Here is a 23,788-nt window from a genome sequence, read left to right on the forward strand (position 1 = left end):
TTTTTGTGAAAATGCTACTTATTTATTTATTTACTTACTTACTTATCTACCTATCTAGCACCTGCATGTCCACTGAATACTGTGTGTAGGGACAATTCTCTTATTATTACATGTAGTGAGATTTAAGAGACTGCAGCATAAGTTACTGGGCATGTTCTTCTTCCAGTTTATTGTGTCCTTGCTACTCTGCCTCTTGGACTGGTGCATGGCATTGCCCGTGAGTGTCCTTCTCCACCCCGTGTCCACGGTGGTCCTAGAGGAGCAACATTCAGCCAGAGCCCCCTTGCTGGATTATATCTACAGGGTGAGTCTCCACCTGGGCCTGGGGGAATGAAGTGTGGGTTTATATGCCAGAGAACCACCAAAATATGTCTTATGCATGTACTTATTTGTCATTGCCCTTTTGAAAAGGATTTATGGTGGCTTAAACATTTTCTTAAAAAGTAAATAACTTGGCTGGGCGCAGTAGCTCACGCCTGTAATCCCAGCACTTCGGGAGGCTGAGGCAGGCAGATCACAAGGTCAGGAGATTGAGACCATCCTGGCTAACATGGTGAAACCCTGTCTCTACTAAAAGTACAAAAAATTAGCCGGGCGTGGTGGCGGGTGCCTGTAGTCCCAGCTACCCCGGAGGCTGAGGCAGGAGAATGGCATGAACCTGGGAGGCAGAGTTTGTAGTGAGCCGAGATCTCACCACTGCACTCCAACCTGGGTGACAGAGCAAGACTCCATCCCAAACAAACAAAAAAAAAGTAAGTAACTTAAGGACTGAAGGCAGAACAGATGTAAAGAAGCAGTGGTTACCAAGTTAAAGATGCATGCATTTTACATGACTATCATCTTTAATCTTTAAACAACTGCAGTTTCATCAGAATTCTTCAATTTTCATGGTACATGTTCTATGTCTACTTAAAGAACTGTTCATATTATAGGGATATCTATATCCCTATCCCTAGGGCAAATGGCTTCTTTTAAAAAGATTAATTTATTTTTGTTGATACAGATTAGATGTACATATTTTCAGGGTACATTTGATAATTTAATACATTCACGTAATCAAATCAGGGTAATTCGGATGTCTGTCTTAAATGTTTATCTTTTCTTTATGCTAGGGACACTAGAATTATTCTCTTCTAGCTATTTTGAAATCTACAGTTGATTATTGTTAACTACAGCCACCCTACTAATCTATAGAACACCAGGTCTTATTTCTTTTATCTATTGGTATACAGCATTAGTTTGACAAAATCTGTTTATCAAAGGAAGAAAAAGGTTTAATGGTCTTAGTAATCGTTTTGCCTCAAAAAAATCTTAAGAAATGAATTAAGGAACTATGTCACATCAAAGTAATTAGCTTCATCATTTTTATAACATTTAAAATATTCTTAGTTAACCCCCCATCCCTTCCCCCTACACACATACACACTGATGACTAGGTGTGGCATTTGCTCTGGATTGCTTATAATATCCTTCTGTAATTTGTCTTAACAGTGTCTCTCAAACCTTGGTTGTTTGTTTAGCATTTGCATGTCCACTGAATAATTACTGTTATGGAGGGAAAATTCTGTGGTTTATTCTTTTAGTAAGAAACCTTTAATAATAAAGAAGAGTCCAAGTCACCTGATTACTTTGTTGCCTTATTTTTAAAACTATTACTTTAAAAAAAAAACAAAATCACCTAATTGTGGTTGAAATTCTACTAAAAAGTATTTGTATATTCTTAAGTGGTTTCTTCAGTAGTCAAAGATTTTAATAACTATATTAGGATTCATTAAATACTTCTGTTGTTTTTGTGGCTTATAAACCTGTACAGAGCTTAGTTTGGGCCAACTGCATTAGCCACAATCACTTATGTAAATCTCTTTTCTGAGTTCTTTCTTTTCTTAAAGATTTCTCTTAAAATTGCTTTACCACTATAAAAGTCACCTCATAGTAAAAATTCATAAATTTACTAAATAACTGTTTGTTTTGTATTTTAAAAGTAAACTTTTTATTGAAGTATAATATGCTTCCAGAAAACTGCATCAGTCTGTAAGTGAAAGCTTGATGAATTTTTACCAAGTAAGCATGCTTGTAAAATCGGAGTCCGGATCAGGAAACAGAACATTCCTGGCATCCTGGAAGCCTTCTCTGTGCCTCCCCGTAGCCACTGGCCCCATACCCATGTCCGGGGATAGCCGCTGTCCTGTGCAACAGAGCAGAGTAGTTTTGCCTGTTTTGAACTTTATACAAGTTGAGTCATACGGTATGTCCTCTTTTGTCTGACATCTTTTGCTCAACATTATTTTTGAGTGATTTATTCAAACCGTTGTGAATAGTTGCAGATTTTTCACTCTTGGTGATATATAGTATTACACAGAATAAACCACAATGTATTTATCCATTTTACTGTTCATAGACATTTGGATAGTTAGAGTTTTGGACCAATAAAATGTGAATATTCAAGTTTTTTTTTTTTTTTTGTACATATACGTTTGCATTTCTGTTGGGTGTATACCTAGGAGTGAAGTTGCTAGAATACATGTATTCTGCCTTATTGGTGAACACCAAATAATTTTCCAAAGTAGTTGTGCTAGTTTACACATAACATGTGGTTTTAATGTGCATTTCCTACATTTATTGCATTTTGGCTACTAGAAATTAATTCAGTGATTGCAACTTAATTTTTAAATTAATAAGAGAGCTGCCATAGGATTTTCCTATACTGCATTTTTTGCTAGGAAGAGGACATAGTCAAGTGGTTGCCCTGATAACTGTAATTCTTGGTGCTTTGTAGCCATTTACAAAGGGTACCTGACCACAAGGCCTCTTGCCATGTCAGCAAACCAAAGCTAGTCATCTAAAAGTGACTTTACTTTACATAAATATATTTAACCCAATGGTGTTTTCTTATTTTCTCAAGTATTACCTTGATTCTTATAAAAATCAGTGTTTGGAGTTGATGATCTTGAATTTATGATTAAAAAGGGAAATCTGTTATAATTATTACCTCATTTATGCATTTTGGCATATTCTAGATGATTTGTGTTTGCATGGCTTGTATGTGTACAAAGGCTCAAATGAGTAGATAGATCTTCAATCAACTGCAATTTGTAAACAACCAGTGAACTTTCAGGAACTAATCTTGTGAAAATAAGAATAATTTAAAAATTGTATTAAGTTAGCCCTTACAATTTATGGCGTCATGAGTTATACTAATTTAAACTCATGACTGGTCATGACGTGCACTAATGGTCTCTGCTTGTTGTGCTCATTCCACCCTCCACCGTGGTTGGCCTGTCCCACCACTACCCTTCATCCCCTGATTTGTTCCTTCTACCTGTGCCGCCTTTGGTGGACAGGAGGGGGACTTAGGTATGTGCAATCACACAGAATGTGAATAAGTACTTTTTAACTTTTACTTTCCTTTTGCCTTGAGAACATATTTCTTGGCATTGATATGAAAGGAGCAAAATAAATTTGCTAATAGCAAGAAGATATTTAAGAATGGTCATTCCATTTCCAGCTAGGACCAAGCAGGAATCCTAGCTGCAAAGTGCTACAGTAGTTTGACAGATTGTCAGGGGACACGAGGTGGGTAGCATCCATGGTGCACATGGCTTCTGTTTTCACAGGTTCTGCACTGCTGTGTGTGTGGCTCAAGCACGTACACCCAACAGAGTCACTACACACTGACCCTGGCTGACTTGTCATCCACGGATTATGACCCCTTCCTGCCACTGGCAAATGTGAAGAGCTCTGAGCCAGTTCAGTATCATTCATCCGCAGAATTGGGTAACCTGCTGACTGTTGAAGAGGGTGAGTATTCTTTCAGGTATGAAATCTTGTGGGAAGGAAAAGGAAGGATTTAGCCTTTTGCCATGCTTGCTGTACTATTTTTTTTTTAATCTAGTTGTTGAAGTTGAAATCCTAGTTCCTGGAGTCCTCTGTGATGGCAAATTCTGCCTTCCTTGAAGTTTCTTCTTTTTTTCTCTTTTTTTTCTCCTCTGTTTTCCCATTTTAGTAGTTCAAATGGTTTTTGTATTATTGAAGACAGGTGTGTCTCAGATCCATGGAACTCACAAAAAAGGCTCATTTTCTATCCTCAAGGAGCTTTACATCTAATGGAAAACACATAGTGAAGTCCAGAAGGACTCATTGTGGACTGGTAGCATCATGAGGGCTTTCCATGAAGAAGGACTTAAGCCAGACTTAGCAGGGTGGGCAGGTGTTGAAAGGAGCTCATAGATTGTTCCAGGTTAGGAGACTATCATAAAAAGAGATGGAAATTTACTTGCTACAGTTTTAGATTTGCTCTGCTCATAGCAGAGAGTCCATTTTAGAGCATATAGGGATTGTCAGGACTTAAAGCCTCCTATATTTCTTACTTAATCACCCCTCTCCCCAGAATGATAGGAGCCCAGCTTTGGGCCTTGGAATTGGAGTCAGAATGTGGGTGTATTGTCTATACATATGATAAAATTGCATAGAACCAAACACACACACACACACACAAATGCATCATGTAAAACTGGTGAACACTGAATAATATAGATGGATTATTATCAATGTCAATTTCCTAACTGTGATATTGTTCTATAGGTATGCAAGATGTTACCCTGAGATGAAGGGTATTTGAGGTCTCTCTGTATTACTGCTTACAACTACATGTGAATCTTCAGTTGTCTCAACACTAAAAATTAGAAGAAGGCCAAGCATGATGGCTCCCACCTGTAATCCCGTCACTTTGGGAGGCCAAGGCGAGCAGATCACTTGAGCACAGGACCACTTGAGTCTGTGAGGTCAAGGCTGCTGTGATCAGCGCCACTGCACTCTAGCTTGAACGACAGAGTGAGACCCTATCTTAAAAAAAAAAAAAATTTAAAGAGATGTAGGTGTGAAGTGTTAGATCATCCATGAAAATTATATGGACTTCACAAGTTAAAAACCTAGGCCCAAGACGAGAACCTTGTGGGCAGAAACATCCTTAAGGACAGCAGAGTGAGGGAATGTCACCAGGAAAGCAAAGTCAGGGAAGTGGAAAGAGGACCAAGAAAGAGTCATTTCTAGCAAGTCAAGGAAGAAAGCAGATAAGAAGTTGAGAAAGGTCAGCAGTGCTGGTTGCTTCAGAAAGCTTAGGGAAGGTGAGAATGAAACAGGAGCTGTTATATTTCCCAACTAGGTGTTTGGTGGTAGGTTTTGCCAGAGCACTTTCACCAGAGTGGTGGGTCCAGCCAGATAACATGAGCAGGGGACCTGTGCAGTGACAGTCAGATCCCTGAGTCAGACTCCTTTTGTGAGGCCCTTGGTGGAAGGAGGAAGGACACAGCAGGCAGTGGCCGGGTGAGGGAGGACCAAGGTCCAGGGGTATGCTTGCAGCACTACGGAGTCTGGAGCAAGGTTCGAGCTGACATGAAGGGGAAGGTGAGATGAGGATGAAAAAGACAGGACTGGGGGTGACAGTCATGAGCAAGGACTTAAAATCTAGCAGTCCTGATTTTAGCTGCATTTTGTAGATGAGCAAACTGAGGTTAAGGGATATTCCCAGGGGTGTGTACAAGTCAGAAGTAAGGGAGGTGGAATTTGAACCTAAGATTTAATGACCAAGTTCCTAAAATGCATTATTTACTCTGAGATTTTTGACGTGGAGTAGACTTAACACTCTTGTTTTGAGTTGTGTTGGTGGTGGATGGTTCATGGTTCATTTTCATGTTGTTCCCTTGATTTGTTCTCCATTTATTTAATCATTTAATTGTTTATTTCCGGAGCTCCACTGTCTGTTAACTGCAATGTCTGCTTTACTTTTTCCCCCACAATGATAAATTATTTTTATTAAGTAATTGAAACAACTCTTAATCTATTTCTTTTGTTGTTCCCTACTGTAAGTTCATATGTCTTATAATAAAATTAACTTATTTTTTCCTAAAGTCATTAATTTATACTCATCCACATGAGTATATCCCCAAAACATGGCTATCCCTAAAATAGGTTCACCATTTATTATGAGTTGTCACTTAAAAATAGCAGAAGATAAATAGGTTATTGAAAAAGGAAAAACCTAAAAATATACATTTAAATTCTGGCACCATTTTTCTTTCAATGTACAATACTCTTTTACCTGAATATTTGTTCTCCAGAAAACCTCAGGAGCTAATGCAAACATTCCCAAGATAGTTCTAAAGTACTAGAAATAATTGCTTAAACTTCTCTGACAAAGGAGTTTTTAAAATTCACTGACATATTAACTAAGCAAATAGGCAAGATGTTTAAAAACATATTGGTGTGCATGTCCTTTCTAAGCGGATACATCATATAGAAAGTGAAAAGGAAAAATAAAGGTGATAGCGTAGGTATTTTAGGTAAAGCAAGAAAGAGCTCAAATTTGAGGGTATTTTTTTTCACTCGGTGTCATACTTCATCATCCATAACAAAACTATCTCTGGTCAGGGTGGCCGGGCGTGGTGGCTGACACCTGTAATCCCAGCATTTTGGGAGGCCGAGGCAGGTGGATCACGAGGTCAGGAGATCCAGACCATCCTGGTTAACATGGTGAAACCTTATCTCTATTAAAAATACAAAAAATCAGCCGGGCGTGGTGGCAGGTGCCTGTAGTCCCAGCTACTCGGGAGGCTGAGGCAGGAGAATTGCTTGAACCCGGGAGGCAGAGGTTGCAATGAGCCATGATCACGCCATTGCACTCCAGCCTGGCGACAGAGCAAGACTCCATCTCGGGAAAAAAAAAAATTATTTATATTGGTTTTCACCTTTCTCTGGGATCTCGTTGAGTAGCTTAATAATCAACCTTCTGAATTCTTTATCTGGTATTTCAAAGATTTCATCTTGGTTTGGATCCATTGCTGGGAAGCTAGTGGGATCTTTTCAACCTTGTTTTATCATATTACCTGTATTTTCTGGTTCCTTCTCATTTGTGTAGACTGTTTCTTCAAATTGTTCTTGAATTTATTCTTGATTTGACTATATTTTTTAATTTCTTTTTTCCCCCTCTTAAAGATATGACTTTAATGTTTCTAATTTATTATAGCCTAATTTGATTTTGCTGCTTTTAGGGGTGAAGACTCTATATGAGTCTCTTGGTTATAGAGAGTCTTTGTATGCTGACTTTCTCAGATGCTGATTGTAGTAGTTATGTACTCGGGGTGTGGGCAATTTCATTGTCTCCTGTGGAATTGGAATGGCGAGGATCTCTTGAAGCTTATCTCATTTCCCCGTGTTATGCACTTTTTTATTTGTTTAATTTTTCCCCAGTATTTTACTTACTCTATTGATGATCCAGGCTTCAGGCCAGTAGGGGAAGTATCCCTAGATAGAAACCAGTTGCAGCTACAGCAGGTGGTTAGATACAATACACAATGGTGGGCTGAGGCCCCAGCCTTGATTAATGTGGTTAGGGTATCTCTCAGCTAGATGCACTGAGTTTTATCAGGGTGAAGAGTGGGAACTAATCCAGCTCCCCTGTCAGGCCAGCAAGAAAGTTACCCACCTCCCAGCCTCACTCCTGTCCTAATGTTTTGGCTATTCACATTAGACAGGCACCTCTTTTCATCTGTAGGGATGAGGGATGTTGATGTTCCATATAGAAAGGAATTGTGACTCTGCCTCTTGTGCAAGCCTAAACTTGGAGAGTGCTTCTGTGAGGATGCAGTCACCGTGAATTGTTCCAGGAGGGCTATCTATAGGTACATGCATGCTGAATTCCCATGGGAGAAGTTCCAGTTGTGTCTGTGGTGGTGGACAAGGTGGAGAACAAGGACCCCTTCTCCATGACCCTTCACGAGCATGCAAGGCTGCCTGCCTGTTGGGGTAGAGGTGCAGACTTTCCCTGCTGCACCCAGCACTGCAATTGTGTCTCTGCTGCAGGAGACTTCCAACCAGCAGAAAGATGTGGGACTCAAGGCCTGCCATCCAAATTCTTTTGTCCCCTGGGGTGTTCCCTTGATGTGGTGCTCTCCCCCTTTCCCTAGGAATAGGAGTTCTTGATAGCCAGACTACAGTGACTGCTATTGCTCTTCTGGGTCTAGCCACCCAGTGGGGCTGCCACACTCCAGGCTGGTGCTGGGAAATGTCTGCAAGTGATCCAGTGATGTGACTTTTCTTCAAGTCTCCCAGCAGTGGGTACCAGCATCAGCTCTGATGGAGGTGGCAGGGGAGTGACATAGACTCTGTGAGATTCCTTGGTTATAGATATGCTTACGGTGCTGTCTTTCTTGAATGCTGGTTTTAATTGTAGTTAACTTTCACTTGGACAGGCTCAGGACCTCTGGTGGCTAGAGTATTATAGGCAGTGGTGATAGCTGAGGTCATTCAGCCATTTTCTCCTTCCTGGGCAGTGTTATTCCACCTGTAGATGCTGTAGTGGGCTGCATCAGCTAGCTTCCAGCCACGAGTTGGTGCTTGCAAGAGAGCACCAGCTGCAGTACTAGCCATGGGATTTGAGCTTGCCCTAAATTGCCTAGGGGAAGTAATCTGGTTCTGAGGCAATGGGCAGGGCTGTAAAGCTCCCACAAGTTTATGTCCTTTGTGTTAAGCTACCAGGGTGGGTGCAGGGATACATACCAACAGGTGGGGATAGGGTTAAGCAGGTCTGTGCTCTGACTCTCCTTGAGTGGGGCTAGTCATGGCTCCTTTGAGGGTCAGGGGGTGGTTTTCAGGCAGCTGGGGTAATGTTCCAGAGATAGTATAACTGCCTCTGCTGCACAGAAGAGTTCACAATGGGAGTGCAGAGTAGCAGGCAGCAGTAAGCCTTGCCCAGCCCCCATGCAGTTGGCAAGGCCGATCTCACTCCCTCAGTGTTCTGTTAGCAGCACCAGGTTTAGATCCAGGCAGTCTGCACACAGAATCCAGATCTGCCCCAGGCCACAAGCTTTCCCACCTGGCTTTCGGGCTGTGCCCCTCCTGTCTGCCCATGAGGCGGATGTGTCTGCAGTGCACTTCCCTGCCCCCTCCACCCTCACCCCCACCGGTTCTGGTCAAAGGAGTTCATCCCTGCTCGAGATTATATCACGAAATTCAGTTAGGAGCATCTTTCACCCTGCAACCCCTTTCTGAGCTGGTTGACTGGCTTCCCCAAGGTCCCCTGTGAGATATATTCAGGTATGGCTTCCCTCAGTTCGTGCTGGAGACTGAGAATGCCTGCAAGGCATTTCCTGCTGCTGCTTCTGCTTTTATGTTTCTCATCACTCCCTTAAGCAGTTCCAGCTCTGGGTAGGGTTAAGGCCTTCTCCCATGACCTGGATTTTCAGATTCCCTCATAGGGATGTGTATTCTGAAGGTAGTCTCCCCTGACTTACACTCTGAGGATTTATAGTTTTTCACGTGTCTCATGGAGTAGACCTCAGCTTTCTGCTTCTTTCTGCTGCTTTCAAAGGGTCTGTGGATTCTTGCAGTTTTCCTGTTGAGTTCCTGTATTGCTCCTTGGAAAAAAGTTCACAATGTGAATCTCTACACACTATTCTGTCCTTCCCAGTAGGAGAGGCATGCTAACACTGCCTCCAATCTGCCATCTTCTGGGTTTGCTTCCATAGCCCTATACACTTCTGTCGGCAGGTTTTATATTGGGCTATGCGATTTGACCTACAAGCCAATAGATGGTGTTTATGGGTAAAAGCTGGCTGTGGGCAAGGTGGCTAGATGTATACTTGATCCTTGTTCACCAGCAGAAGCTCTCTATTGCCTCAGGCAATGGAGTGATCCATGGAGTGCACAGTGGTCTGAGCTCACTGCTTAGCCCTGGGTGGACAGGGGGCAAGATGGGTTGAGCTAGACTGGACAGACTCATTTACAGCTCCCCTGGTGTTGGGCACAAGTAGCAGTGCTGAGGAGAATCCAGTGGGCAGCCATCAGGTGCCCAGTGGTGTGCCTGGGCATGGAGCTGGGAAATCTCCTTGGCCCCTAGTTCTCTGCACAGGCAGAGGGACACCTAAACTCCTGATCAGGAGAGCGGGTTTGGGTGCTCCAGGTACCTATAAGTCTGCCTGGGCTTGGAGTGCAAAGGGCTCTGCTATACTACAGTCTCAGCACAAGAAAGGTGGGGTGGCTCAGGCTGGTAACCCAGATGAGCAGGCACTGCAGCTACCTGGAGATATGCCTGGGCATGGGGTGGAGAGGACCCCACTTCACCATGGTCTCCTCACAAGAAGGGCAAGCTGGCTCAGTCTGCTGATTCAGATGAGTGGATGCTCTGAAGTCTTGGAGATCTGCCTGGGCATGGAGTGGAACGGGCTCCACTGTACCATAGTCTCTACAGGAAGTGTGGGGCAGCTCAGGCCACCAATCTGGGCAAGAAAGTGTGCCGAATACCTGGAGATTTGTCTGGGTGTGGAGTGGAGAGGGTTCCCCTGGTTCCCCTGCACCAGGATCTCAGCAGAGGAGGGATGGAGAGACTCAGGCTGCTGAACTAGGCAAGCAGGAGCTCTCAGTGCCTGGAGACCTGCCTAAGCATGAAGCAGAGAGGGTCCCCCTGCTTCAGGATCTCTACATAAAGGGTGAAGCAGGTCAGACCACCAGTCCGGGTGAGCAGGTGCTTTGAATGCCTGGGAGATCTGCTTGGGTGCGGAGCAGAAAGGGCCCTGTTGCACCACAATCTATGTCCAGGAAGGGTAGCATGGCTCAGGCTGCTCATCCAGGCAAGCAGGTGTTCTGAATGCCTGGAGATCTGCCTAGGCATGGAGTGGAGAGGGCCCTACTATACCATGATGTGTGCACAGGAAGGTTGGGGCAGCTCAGGCTGCCAGTCTAGGAAAGGATTTGCTCTTACTGCCTGGAGTCCTGCCTGGGAGTGGAACAGAGAGGGCCCTGCTGCACCATGATCTCAGGGGAGCAGCCTGGTGTACTCAGCAATGACACATGCAGACTGATTCTGTGTTGCCAAGCTGGCCCTGGCTGTTAAGTCTCATTGCACAGGAGAAACTTTAGCTGTAGCAGCTCTCTCCTCCCACCCCAAGCCTGCAGTTGAGAAGAGCACAATTCCAGTGCCTACTGCTGGGGCACTTTCCACAGTTCTGGCTGTGGAAGTCCCTGCCCCACTCCAGAGCAAGTGCTCCAGTCTCTCAGTCCCAGATCTAGGAAATGCCTGCAGCTTTTTCTGGTGTCTTTTCCTCTCAGCACCTCCAAGCCTCTCCCCAAGATAGCTCTGGGGCTTGAGAGAAACATCATTCTCTGCCTTGGCCTGGGTTACTTGGATCCCCAGTGGACGGGTAAATTACAGAGCGAGACTGTTTCTCTCTCGGGTACTGGGGCTTCACTCACTCTTATCAGCTGGATACCATCACAGGGGCTGTTTGCCTGCACTGTCCTCCCTGAGATCTGGAACATCCTTCACGATTCCAGTGGATTCCCATTTTCCTTCTTGAATTAAAGCTCAGAGAGTTGATCTTTTTTGCACTATCTTGCTATTTCTAAGTGGCTGAGGCACACTAAAAGCCTGTAATCTACCATATTGGAACTGCCCCCTCCCCCCCAAAAAAAAAGGTGTTGAGTTTTAATCTTCATTCACCACTGACTCTTTATGTTTCTTTATTGCTGTTTACAGAGAAGAAGAGAAGAAGTTTGGAGTTGATCCCTTTGACTGCTCGAATGGTGATGGCCCACCTTGTGAACCACCTGGGGCACTACCCCCTCAGTGGGGGCCCTGCCATACTGCACAGCCTTGTCAGCGAGAACCATGACAATGCCCATGTGGAAGGCTCTGAGCTGTCCTCTGAGGTGTTCAGAAGCCCAAACCTGCAGCTGTTTGTATTTAATGATAGCACCCTCATCTCCTACCTTCAGACACCCACAGAAGGACTGGCAAGGGGATCCCCAGTGGGCTGTCTCTCTGATGTGAGAGTAATTGTGAGGGATATCTCAGGGAAGTACTCTTGGGATGGTAAGGTTTTATATGGACCTTTGGAAGGCTGCTTAGCACCCAATGGAAGAAATCCTTCACTTCTGATTTCGAGCTGGCATCATGACACATTTGGACCTCAGAAAGACTCTTCTCAAGTTGAGGAGGGGGATGATGTTCTTGACAAATTACTTGAAAACATTGGCCATACAAGTCCTGAATGCCTTTTACCATCACAGCTAAATCTAAATGAACCTTCCCTACCCCCATGTGGCATGAACTATGACCAAGAGAAGGAAATCATCGAGGTCATTTTGCGGCAAAATGCTCAGGAGGATGAGTATATCCAGAGTCATAACTTCGATTCTGCAATGAAAGTCACCAGCCAAGGGCAGCCCTCCCCGGTGGAGCCCCGAGGACCCTTTTATTTCTGCAGGTTATTGCTTGATGACTTGGGAATGAATTCTTGGGACAGAAGGTAACAATCCAAGCTAGACCTCCAGTTATTTTATCATTATTTTCATGTACTTGTTCTTTTTATCAGTTTGTGGTTGGGGAAGAAGAAAATATTGGAGAAGAGAGAATAATGGAGATTTTTCTTTATTTTGACATTTGCAGCTTATTTTCTGTTACTAAATTAAAGCTAGAAATGAAATTATGCTGTACTGGTGTGCAGCTTGAATTCCAAACATGTTGGATATTTTAAAAGATACCAAACATTTGTGTGTGTGTGTGTGTGTGTGTGTGTGTGTGTGTGTGGAGGGGGGGTTGTTGTTGTTGTTGTTGTTTGTTTGTTTTTTGTTTTTTGAGACAGAGTTTTGCTCTGTTGCCCGGGCTGGAGTGCTATGGTGTGGTCCCAACTCACTGCAACCTCTGCCTCCCGGGTTCAAGCAATTCTCCTGCCTCAGCCTCCCGAGTAGCTGGGATTACAGGTGCCTGCCACCATGCCCGGCTAATTTTTGATATTTTTAGTAGAGACGGGGTTTCACCGCGTTGGCCAGGCTGGTCTCGAACTCCTGACCTCATGGTTTACCCTCCTTGGCCTCCCAAAGTGTTGGGATTAGAGGCGTGAGCCACTGTGCCTGGCTCAGTGTGTGTGTTTTAATTACTGCTTTGTCCATTATTGTTTCTGCCTTCATGCAGGAAGCAAATGAACTACAAAGGTGAATAAGCCACAGTCTAACCTTAGGTCTGATGTGGGAGATAGACCTAATACAACTCTGATAAAGGATAGAATGACACAGGAGTTCATGAGTAATGATTAAATCCAATGGGAAGTACAGAGCAATGGAGAAGACTTTGTGGAAAGGGGCGGATTTGAGCTGGACCCTGATAGTGGAGTGTAGTTTTTAAGAACTGAGGTAGGGAAAAGGGATTCACAGCAGAGCTGACACTGGAAACAGACAGTCACACAGTCACATGCATATAAGTCACATACTCACCAAAGAGCCATCTGTGTCACTGGGTAGTAATGGGTTGCCGACGGAATTTTTATACCTTTGCATGTCTTAAGGAGGATGGAGTTCATTCTATAGGTTTCTATCACAAATCTTTTGTGAGTGAGGTGGTAGAGGATGGATGATAGGTATTTTTATTAAATTACTGATTGAAAAGCGGCAAAATGGTTCTGTAATCACGTGGTTTTTCTTCCATCCTTTTTTCTTTATAGGAAGAATTTTCATCTGTTGAAGAAAAATTCAAAATTATTGAGAGAGCTGAAAAATTTGGACTCCCGCCAGTGGTATGTGAAAGTATATCAAACCACTTTTTTCCTGTTTGTCTTTGAGTATTCTTGGATAAGAGTTACAACAGCAGGAATGAATAGACTTACTGAGACATCCAAGGGTAGTTCTGTAACCTAGCATCTGGTGACATTTGCGCATGCCATACCATTGGTGTTTTTTACTATAAGGAATAAACTTTCATGTTTGGTACACTAAAAAGAGGTCACCACTCCCACCTAATCTGTACTTTTGATTATCTTTCTTTGTGGCTGCCAGTAGAAATTTATTCTCATTTGATCTCTGCAACCACCTCCTTATGATGAAGAAAAAGTTTACCTAGGTTAAACAGTCCGTGGTTGCTCATACCATATTATCTAAAGCCAAGTGAGTCTGACTTCAAAATCCATGCTGTGTACCAAGGCACTAACATTGTGTACTTCTGGCTTCATAGTGTTGGAAAGGTTAAAACCAGCGTGTTGTAATTAATAACTCTATTAATAAGCCTCATTCTCCAAAGCTGGCCAGACTCTCAGATCCACCCCTGTTCTTTTTTTTTTTTGAGACGGAGTCTCGCTCTGTCGCCGAGGCTGGAGTGCAGTGGCGCAATCTTGGCTCACTGCAAGCTCCGCCTCCCGGGTTCACGCCATTCTCCTGCCTCAGCCTCTCTGAGTAGCTGGGACTACAGGCGCCCGCCACCACGCCCGGCTAATTTTTTTGTATTTTTAGTAGAGACGGGGTTTCACCATGGTCTCCATCTCCTGACATCATGATCCGCCCGCCTCGGCCTCCCAAAGTGCTGGGATTACAAGCGTGAGCCAATGCCCGGCCCACCCCTGTTCTATACTATCTCAGAAGCATTTCTAAAGATGAGCTCACAACCATGAAAAGTGTTTGATTTGGGGAATGTGTGTTTCCAGAATCATCTAAGTCAAGAATAAGTATAGTACTTGGTACATAACAGATGTTTCAAAGTTTTGAAGAGAATAAGCTGCCTCCTTAATCTTTAGTTTTTAAAAAAACTCTAAAAAAAAAAACCACTTTTATTCCCTGTAGGAATATTCTAATATTCTGTCAGCTCTCAAATTAAAAATTCAGGTTGTTTTCCTCAAGTTTATTTTTCAACTCTTCACACTATATTTTTTTCACTACAGTTTTTCTTACTACTCATTAACTCATAAATTTTTAAATGTTTTGAGCTACATGTTTTTAAAGGGTGGTGCAGTTGCTGGCTGAGAAGTAAGAAGGAAGAATGGAAATAACAGAGCCCTGCTTTATCTTGACAAAGTCATATCCTAGAATTTCAGAAAATCACTAGAGCTCTTTATTCCATTCATTAAATCCTTCATTCATCCACTGTCACACTTCTCTTGTAAGTCATGAGCTTTTCCTGCTTGCACTTACAGTGATGAGTTAGAGCCTGCTGAATAAATATTTTCACCATTGTGTGTGTTTCAGTGGCTTTGTGATGGTTTTATTGTTTATTTTAGAGTTTTGATCAAAACTCAAAGTGACACATCTTTAAATTTTATTTTCAAGCAAACTCTTGGTTCATGTCACTATTATTTGCATATCACCTTCACAAGTGTGATTCTTCTTTGGTGTTTTGAATTCTTGAATTGGATATAAACCCAACTAGCAAAGTCCAGTTGGAATTTTCTTTTAAACACTTGGAAGATTATATTTCAGAAAGGTCCTTTGGTAATGTTACTAAGGACTGAGTAGATAAAATAATATTAAACTTACTCACAGCTATGTATTGTTTCCATCCTTCAGAAGCATATGGTATTAAGATGGATTTGTTTGTATTGACCATTTTATGGGAATCAGAAGGGCATAAGTTTTCTTTCCTTTTCTTTTTTTCTTTTCTCTTCTTCACCCTTCTACTTTCCCACCTGTCTCCCAGGTCACTCAGCACCTCTTATTGCATCTTATAGCTACACACATGTTGAGGAATGAACTGTTATGTTTCCAGGTCTTGGGAATGTGACAGGATGGCTGTTCCAAACCTGATTCCCTCTGCAGAAGGGGACATGAGGGCCTTTTTTCCTGGGTGGCCTTACTCTTATCTGGAGAGGGATAAATATTTCAGTATCAAATATACAGACTTTTTTTAAAAAACACAGAATTAAAATACTCATTTGTAGTTTTACCTGGATAAAGGAGCCATTCTCTGTCCAGAAGCCTGAAGCTCCATTGCCATTTTAAATGTCTTTGTTTCCTGACTAATCAGGTGAGACAGTAAAAGATTTGAATTTGAATAATTTTTTAAAGTCATTAGAAATGAAAAACCTGAAGCTGCCATTTCTCACCTTGCCCTTCACTGTATTCTGTTTCCTGATTCTTCTTGTGATTCCTTTTCTCTAGAGGAACATAGATCAACTTCTGTATGGAAATTCTGTAAGGGATTTATTCTGAAGAACTGAGGGGTTCACCACCCTCTCCCTCCTTCCTTCAGTATTAAATAAACAGTCATTTGGGCTCCACACTCAGCTTTTTAAGCATATGCTGAATTATTCCAGGCTTCTTAGTATTAAGTGAATACTTGGTTTCATATAATTGCGGTCAATTTGTTTGAGTGTTAATGCACTTTAGTTGCATGAGGTACAATTGAATTAGCTCCCTGGGGTACTGTTGCAGCGAAATACGGCTTAGAATAGCTGAGTGGCAGTCCCCTGCCCCTTGATCAACCTTCACTTAAAACCCCAACTCCTGGATTTAGTGTCTTCTTGATATCAAATGTGTATCAACTTATTTTATGGTGAAGGGTATTTTCAAGATTCTTTTTGAAGAAACTAGAAATAAGTCTGGGACTCTTCAGCTATGAGAAATCTAGACTGCCCTGTATTTTGGTCAGGTAGCAGGTAAGAAAATACCTTGTCTGTCAACTTTCATTTAGAACATTTCTGTTTAATTCTGATATCAATTTATCTCACTGCTCTTGATGCATAGTTCCTTCTTAACATGTTCTTTGGAAAAGTTGAGGCTATCTTGCAGCTATGGTCTAGATTGTCAATGCTATGATGAATGTACATACAAATCACAGTGGGCTTCTCTGTTAGATTTAAATGCCTTCTTGCCACTACATGGGGAGGTGGATGTTAAAATCATGCTTTTCTTAGGCTTTTTCATGTGGCAGCACAAGGAACCACTATTCTGTCTATTCCTCATAAGAAAGAACAGTGCATTCTAATGAGGAAGGGAAGATTGTTAATTTCATGTACGTGTGTTTCTGAATTACCTGCTCCTTCATGAATTGGTGTGCTTCTTATGGATGTGAAGTGCTGTTGATGTTGCTAATTACCATTTCAAAAGCATGGCTCTAATAAGGCCAGACACAGCTTCTGCATCCTAGCAGGCTCTCTGTGGTACTAACATTTTGGAGAATGTGAAATTTGATGAATGTTTACAACTAAAGGTCATCTTTCCTCACACTCACATTGGTCAGCCCATCATTCAGGCTTAGCTCTCTTGTGCTCTCACATTGAGTTAATGAGGGCTCAAGGACTTAGGAACAGCTGCAATGGAAAAAGCTTAGATTTTTAAGGAGAATAAACTGAAACATTGTAGATAAACCTGAGGTTGTTTTTATGTATGTAAAGTCTATAAAACAAAGAAAAATTAAATGCTGAGGATTTTTTACATATGTAGAGAGACCTGCAGATAAAAACTGAATAGCTATCCTTCTCCACCTTTGTTGAAAGAGACAGTCTTTTAGGTCATAGGTTATGGTTTCTGTTATTATCCAAGCGCCCAAATTTTTATAGCTCTTGGAATAGGCTAGTTAGATTCTATGCTGTTGGTGTTCCCTGCCTGTTGCTTAGGGCAGTGAATGGTGTGGCACTTTCAGGGCTTCCTGCTGCATGAGGACAAGCTCTCTAAATTTATTTTAAGGGCATATTAGAGATATTGGGGCTGGGCATGGTGCACAACCCTATAAAGCCAACACTTTGGGAGGCCGAGGCAGGTGGATCACCTGAGATCAGGAGTTCGAGATCAGCCTTGCCAACATGGCGAAACCCTGTCTCTACTAAAAATAATAAAAAAAAAATTAGCCAGGTGTGGAGGTTGCAGTGATCCGAGATCATGCCATTGTACTCCAGCCTGGGTGACAAAGTGAGACTGTCTCAAAAAAAGATATTGCTAAAAGATTAAAAACATTAAAGATTATCTTTAAGGATGTATTAAAGATAACGTGAAAATGTCTTTTAAAATGAAAGCAACCTAAATGAAGATTTGGGCTGTGACATATTAATATAATGGAATGTTGTTACAATCATTAAACCTCTGTTGTAGAAGCGCATAATATAAAAGTGTTCACACTAAAAAATGGTTGCAATGGTGAATTTTATGATATGTATATTTTACCACAATAAAAAAGTGTTCACAAATATTTTAAGTGAAAAAATCTGTTGTAAAACAGAATGTAGTAGCTTCTCATATGTGCATGCAAAAGTGTATCCTAAAATGGTATAACGGCTATGTTCTTTGCTTATCTGTTGAAATTGCAAGTGATTTTTATTCTTTTCTTTCTGCATTTTCTAATTCTTCTTCCAAGTATGTTTATTACATATAAACTATAGAGGAAGTGAATAAGCTATCTGAGTGAAAGGAGAGAACTCTCTTCCTCCAGTTATTTGTATAACTTTTTAATTGAGAGTCAATTAGTTCTGATTATTAAGTAGAGAAGTAACTCACACAGAAGGAAATCTTAGATAATTTGTTAAAATATGGAACTCAGTTCCACCAATGTGATATCTAATCAAATTACAATGTTGAAATATTAAACAATTTGACAGAAAAAATATTTCTGTATTTAAGAACTTTACAGTTATTCCTATGAGATTTATCGGAATGTAGTGCAAAAAAAGGAGAAAGGTGGAACCGCTCTGGAAGTGGACATCGAAGCTTTAAAAAAACCAAAACTCTTGGATGATTGGGCTAGGGAATGAATGATTCATAATCAAAGCTCCGTTTGAATAAGAACAGTGTTTTCATCTCTAAACTATCACCAAATGCTTGGTATAGGCCCAGGTATTTTGTCGCTTTACTCCAGGGTATAATTTATAGAAATTTATTATTAATGCATTCAAATGTATCACCATATATCTGTTCAGTGTAACAGAGACTTAACTGAACACCTACTATATGCAAAGCACTATGCTAGATATGCAAAAGAGAAAATGGCAGGGCTTCTTTTTTCAAAGTACACATCACTTTTGCTTGATTTAATACCAGAGTATCCAAGATCTATGTTGGAACAAGCAGATGAAGGGTTTATGTGGCTAAAAGGGGTTCCACTAAATAGCTGTCCACCCTGTCAGGCACCCTCAGAATAGTCAGAGTACAGGAGTTGGTAAACCCCTTCATGAAGAAAATACCTAAGTGTGTTCGCTTGGAAGGATATTCTTTTTCTCATAAAATCATGGCATATTTTATAGTTCCAATCACAGAGCCACCCAGTAGCCTTAAAGTGTAGAGTTAAATATGGACAGTCACATAGATCTATTCACAATTTATATGTATTTGAAATACTTTAAAAGGCATTTTTTTTTTTTTTTTTTACCAAAAACAGAGAACTTACCAAATGGTGTGCCCCAGCCTGCTGGTCAGTGTATCTTATGTCTGAGGGTATGGTCTCAGGAAGCAGATGGCCTTGCCACAGTTCCCATCCCCTGCTTGCTAGATGTGCTTTCTGTTTCACTTTCTGTGCCTCCTTTCAACCACCTCTATTAGGGAGGTGATAATAATGCTCATCTCTTTAGCACGGTTTTTTTTTTGTTTTTTTTTTTTTTTTTGAGACGGAGTCTCGCTGTGTTGCCCAGGCTGGAGTGCAGTGGCGCAATCTTGGCTCACTGCAAGCTCCGCCTCCCAGGTTCACGCCATTCTCCTGCCTCAGCCTCTCCGAGTAGCTGGGACTACAGGTGCCCGCCACCATGCCCGGCTAATTTTTTTGTATTTTTAGTAGAGACCGGGTTTCACCGTGGTCTCGATCTCCTGACCTCGTGATCTGCCCGCCTCGGCCTCCCAAAGTGCTGGGATTACAAGTGTGAGCCACTGCGCCCGGCCTAGCACGGTTTTGAAGAATAAATGAGACCATGTGTCAGACCATCTCAGAACACCGACTGACCCCTAGCAGGTTCTCAATAAGTGTAAGCTCAGTGGTAGAAGTCATGCTGGTGGTATTAATAGTAGTGAAGTAAAATTTTACATATAAGAATTCTAACTACTTTAAATTTAAAAATTTATAGCCGTGAGACACACAAAATCGCAGTGTTTTACATTGCTGAAGGTCAAGAAGACAAGTGTTCAATCCTCTCTAATGAAAGAGGAAGCCAAGCATATGAAGACTTCGTTGCTGGACTTGGATGGGAGGTAATGCATTTCATTCAGTAGGTGTTTATTGACTAGCACTGTTTAAAGATGTGTCCAAACTAGACATTGTATAAGTTTTTACGTGTGCTTTTGTATTCAAATATAGCATAGGTAGAGTTCTGGAATTGAAGAATTTATTGGATTTGACATCTATTAGTTGCTTGTCAGTATTTAATACATGAACTTCTGTTTTCCTTTAACTTTCCTCTTAATATTTTTTCATTTGCTTTTTATCAGAACTGAATAGTCAGATGGGCTCTCCCAGCCATAGACAGTTTGTAGTAAGAGAAGACAAATGTGGGCAGAGAAGCAATGGCTTTGGCCACAGTATGGAGATTGAAGAAGAAGTCAATGACTTGATGGGTGAAAAAATGAAGAAAGAGTTGGATGAAGTCAAAAGTTGCAATGAAAATATAATATAATAGCCATGATGGTTTAGCTATCAACCTATTTCCCTAAGGTAGATCTCAGGATGATTGATATTGAAAAAGTTTATTTTTTTCTTTATTAAATGGTACTCTGACATACAGACATATATACATTTATACACACATACACACCTTTCCCCAAAAAACATAAACCTAAAAAAAATGTATTCCTAGAATCTGAAAGAATTAGGAGTAGTTAAAATGGAAATCAACATATCTAAAATAATTTACTTCTTATTTTCTTTTTCTTTTTTTTTTTTTGTCTTTTCTTAGAGTCTTGCTCTTTCACCAGGCTGGAGTGCAGTCACATGATCTTGGCTCACTGCAACCTCCACCTCCCGGGTTCAAGTGATTCTCCTGCCTCAGCCTCCCAAGTAGCTGGGACTACAGGCACATGCCACCATGCCCAGCTAATTTTTTTTGTATTTTTAGTAGAGATGGTGTTTCACCATGTTGGCCACGATGGCCTTGATCTCTTAACCTCATGATCCGCCTGCCTCGGCCTCCCAAAGTGCTGGGATTACCCGGCCAATTTCCTTATTTTTTATTAGTTTCTTGAGTACCTGTGCTGTGAAAAACTCTCTGGGTGCCTTTGAAAGCTCAGTGCTAGCAAGGGGACTAAGGTAGGGATGGGGACAGGGTAAGAGTACATCAGAGTCAAAACTACATCCTTACTAAGAAGGCAAGTAGGTTTGAGTCTAACAGTTACTGTACTTCCAGTAAATCATTGTTCTCACTAGTAAGGCTACTTCTAATTTGTCATAGAATATAGTTATTATTTAATATATTTTTAAGCCATACATTATCAATTAGAGTTTTGAGAGTATACGTTTACTGTATTTGACACAGAAGAGATTCTTCTATTTCTTTTTTCATATGTGTTAGAATAGGTATTTTACCGAAAGAGTACTAGTTTATGACAAGTTAAAAATTTTGGATAAAGGCACTAAGAAGTGAACACTCATGCCATAACTTTAAAATGAATTATGACTCATAAACTTTCGGCAGTGGTGTAAAGTGGTTGTTCAACCCTTTTGAAAGGCAGTTTAGGAAGGTTTGCTAAATATTTTTAATATTGGTACCTTTTGACCCAACATCTTAGAAAAACACTCCTTTGAGTGTGCTTTCTGATTTGAAAAAGCAGAAACCCCCAAAATCCGACAATAGGGAGCCTATGTATACACACACATATATGCATATATACACATACATTTATACATACACGTGGGAAAAAAGTTAGAGATTGTATACCAAAAGTTTGTTAGTGGTTTTATTCAGTTGATATGATTGTAGAGCACTTTCATTTTTAATGTTTTTTATTTCTTTAACATTTTAATCTCGTCTAACTTTGTATTACATTTGTTTGTAATCAGAAAGAAAGATACAAAAACGAAAATAATTTATTTTTTTCTGAATTCACAGTCCTGCTTAGTGAAAGAGCAGCTCATTTTTGATCCTCACTCTTTCTTCTTTGTGACCTTTGTCAGGTGGATCTCTCCACCCACTGTGGGTTCATGGGTGGCCTTCAGCGCAATGGCAGCACTGGGCAGACGGCCCCTTACTATGCTACCTCGACTGTGGAAGTGATTTTCCACGTTTCCACTCGAATGCCGTCAGACTCAGATGATTCCCTCACCAAAAAGGTAAGGGGTCTCCTCGGGCACCATTCTTAGCTGCCCTGGTTTGTAGGTGAGGCTCTCCTAGGACAGACAAATACAAGGGTAGAACGCACACTGAGATGGTTTCCCTGAACTCTACGACCCTGAGATTAAGGTTTAGGAAAAGAAAGCGTCTTAAGTGTTATTACTTTTGGATCTTCCCTCCCGTGAATATTACCTGATGGAAAATGACATTTTTGATCTCACAGATTGTCAAAGATTACAAAATATGATAACCCTGTACTGGTGGGGCTCTGGGAAAACAGGCCCCTCTGAGGCTTGCTGTGGGGCGATTTGGCAGCATCTGTCAACATAAGTGCAGGTGTGCAGCTGCCCACCCGCCCCACTGTTGCCCCTTACCTTTTATTCTTCAACTTGCCTTGTGGCCAGTTTTCCTTAGAATTCAAAGGAAACCTTATCCACCCCTGAGGAACCTCCCCCAGGGAACTTGGCCTTTACTTTCCAACCTGCAGGATGTTTGCCTCAGGCAACCCTGTGTTAAAAGCAAGGAGCACCTTAAAAAAAGAGGCATTTAACTCTGGGAAGGAAGCCTCTAATCAGATCCGCTTCCAGATGAGGAGAACGTCTCAGAGCAACTGTGATATGCACTCACCTGGCCTGCTAGCAGGTGGGGAACCTAGAATCCCCACCTTACTCTCTCCCTACCACATAAATGCAAGGGACTGAGGGCAGCACCTCACGTGCTGACCAAGGCTGGCCACTGGGGAGTCTACTGTGGTGGTTATAGCCAGGCCCCAGTGACAGGCAGACCAGGGATCAGATGTATATTCAGTTATTTCATCAACCTGTGCCTCAGTTTTTCATCTATTAAGTGAGATTAAAAACACAGCCTATGTTACAGGGTTGTTGAGTGAAGTAAATGAGATAATTCCTATAAAATTGCTTAGCACGGTGCCTGGGAAGATGTCTCTGACCATCATCCCTCATTATTGCCCATTGGTCTAATTGATTCTTTTTTTTCCCCTGCCCCATTAGCCAGATGCTTTATATTGGCCGATTGGCCTCATTGTGCCTGCTTTATTTCTTTATTGCACGGTTTTGCTTTTTCACCAGTGCAGCCACAGATGTCTGGACTATGTGCAGGTATACCTTGTTTCATTGTGCAGCACTTTCTTGCACTTCACAGGTATTACATTTTTTACAAATTGGATATTCGTGGCAACCCTTAATCAAACAAGTCTATTGGCACCATTTTTCTAACAGCAGATGCTCATTTGTGTCTCTGCCTCATTTTGTAATTTTCACAATATTTCTAACTTTATTATTATTATTATTATTATTCACATGGTGATCTGTAATCAGTGATCTTTGATGTTGCTATCGTAATTGTTTTGGGGCACCACAAACTGCCCTTATAAGATGGCAAACTTAATTCATACATGTTGGGTGTGTTCTGACTGCTCCACCCACCGGCCGTTCCCCTATGTATCTTCCACTCCTTGGGCCTTCCTATTGCCTGAGCACAATAGTAGTGAAATTAGGCCAATTAATAACCCCATGATGGCCTCAAAGTATTCAAGTGAAAGGAAAAATTGGATGTCTCTCACTTGAAATCAAAAGCTAGGAATGATTAGAAGGCTTGTTGAAAGCTGAGATAGGCCAGAAGCTAAACCTCTTTAACCAAACATTTACCCAAGTTTTGAACATAAAGGAAAAGTTTTTGAAGGAAATTAAAAGTGCTACTCCAGTGAACACATGAATGATAAAGAAAACGAAATAGGCTTATTGCTGATACGGAGAAAGTTTTGGTGGTCTGAACAGATC

At 41.5% G+C, this 23,788-nt stretch overlaps 1 protein-coding gene across 5 annotated transcripts in view; it reads left to right on the forward strand.

The window, feature by feature from the left end:
• Window positions 1–23,788, forward strand: part of RALGAPA2 (Ral GTPase activating protein catalytic alpha subunit 2) — a 332,102-nt gene that overhangs the window by 196,482 nt on the left and 111,832 nt on the right. For 4 of the 5 annotated variants that reach the window (XR_004032895.1, XM_030825210.1, XM_030825211.1 and 1 more), the window contains 6 exons: window positions 167–304; window positions 3,615–3,798; window positions 11,528–12,299; window positions 13,491–13,562; window positions 19,794–19,917; window positions 21,833–21,988. Coding sequence is in view for 4 of the 5 variants with exons in the window: in XM_030825210.1 (XP_030681070.1) it covers window positions 167–304; window positions 3,615–3,798; window positions 11,528–12,299; window positions 13,491–13,562; window positions 19,794–19,917; window positions 21,833–21,988 (1,446 nt within the window). In the remaining variant the exon portion in view is untranslated. Of the gene's footprint in view, window positions 1–166; window positions 305–3,614; window positions 3,799–11,527; window positions 12,300–13,490; window positions 13,563–19,793; window positions 19,918–20,154; window positions 20,175–21,832; window positions 21,989–23,788 lie in introns of those variants that run through there. The other variant, XM_030825212.1, reaches the window with a different exon arrangement.

The sequence above is a fragment of the Nomascus leucogenys genome, chromosome 13 (assembly GCF_006542625.1).
Source record: "Nomascus leucogenys isolate Asia chromosome 13, Asia_NLE_v1, whole genome shotgun sequence".
Taxonomy (NCBI): domain Eukaryota; kingdom Metazoa; phylum Chordata; class Mammalia; order Primates; family Hylobatidae; genus Nomascus; species Nomascus leucogenys.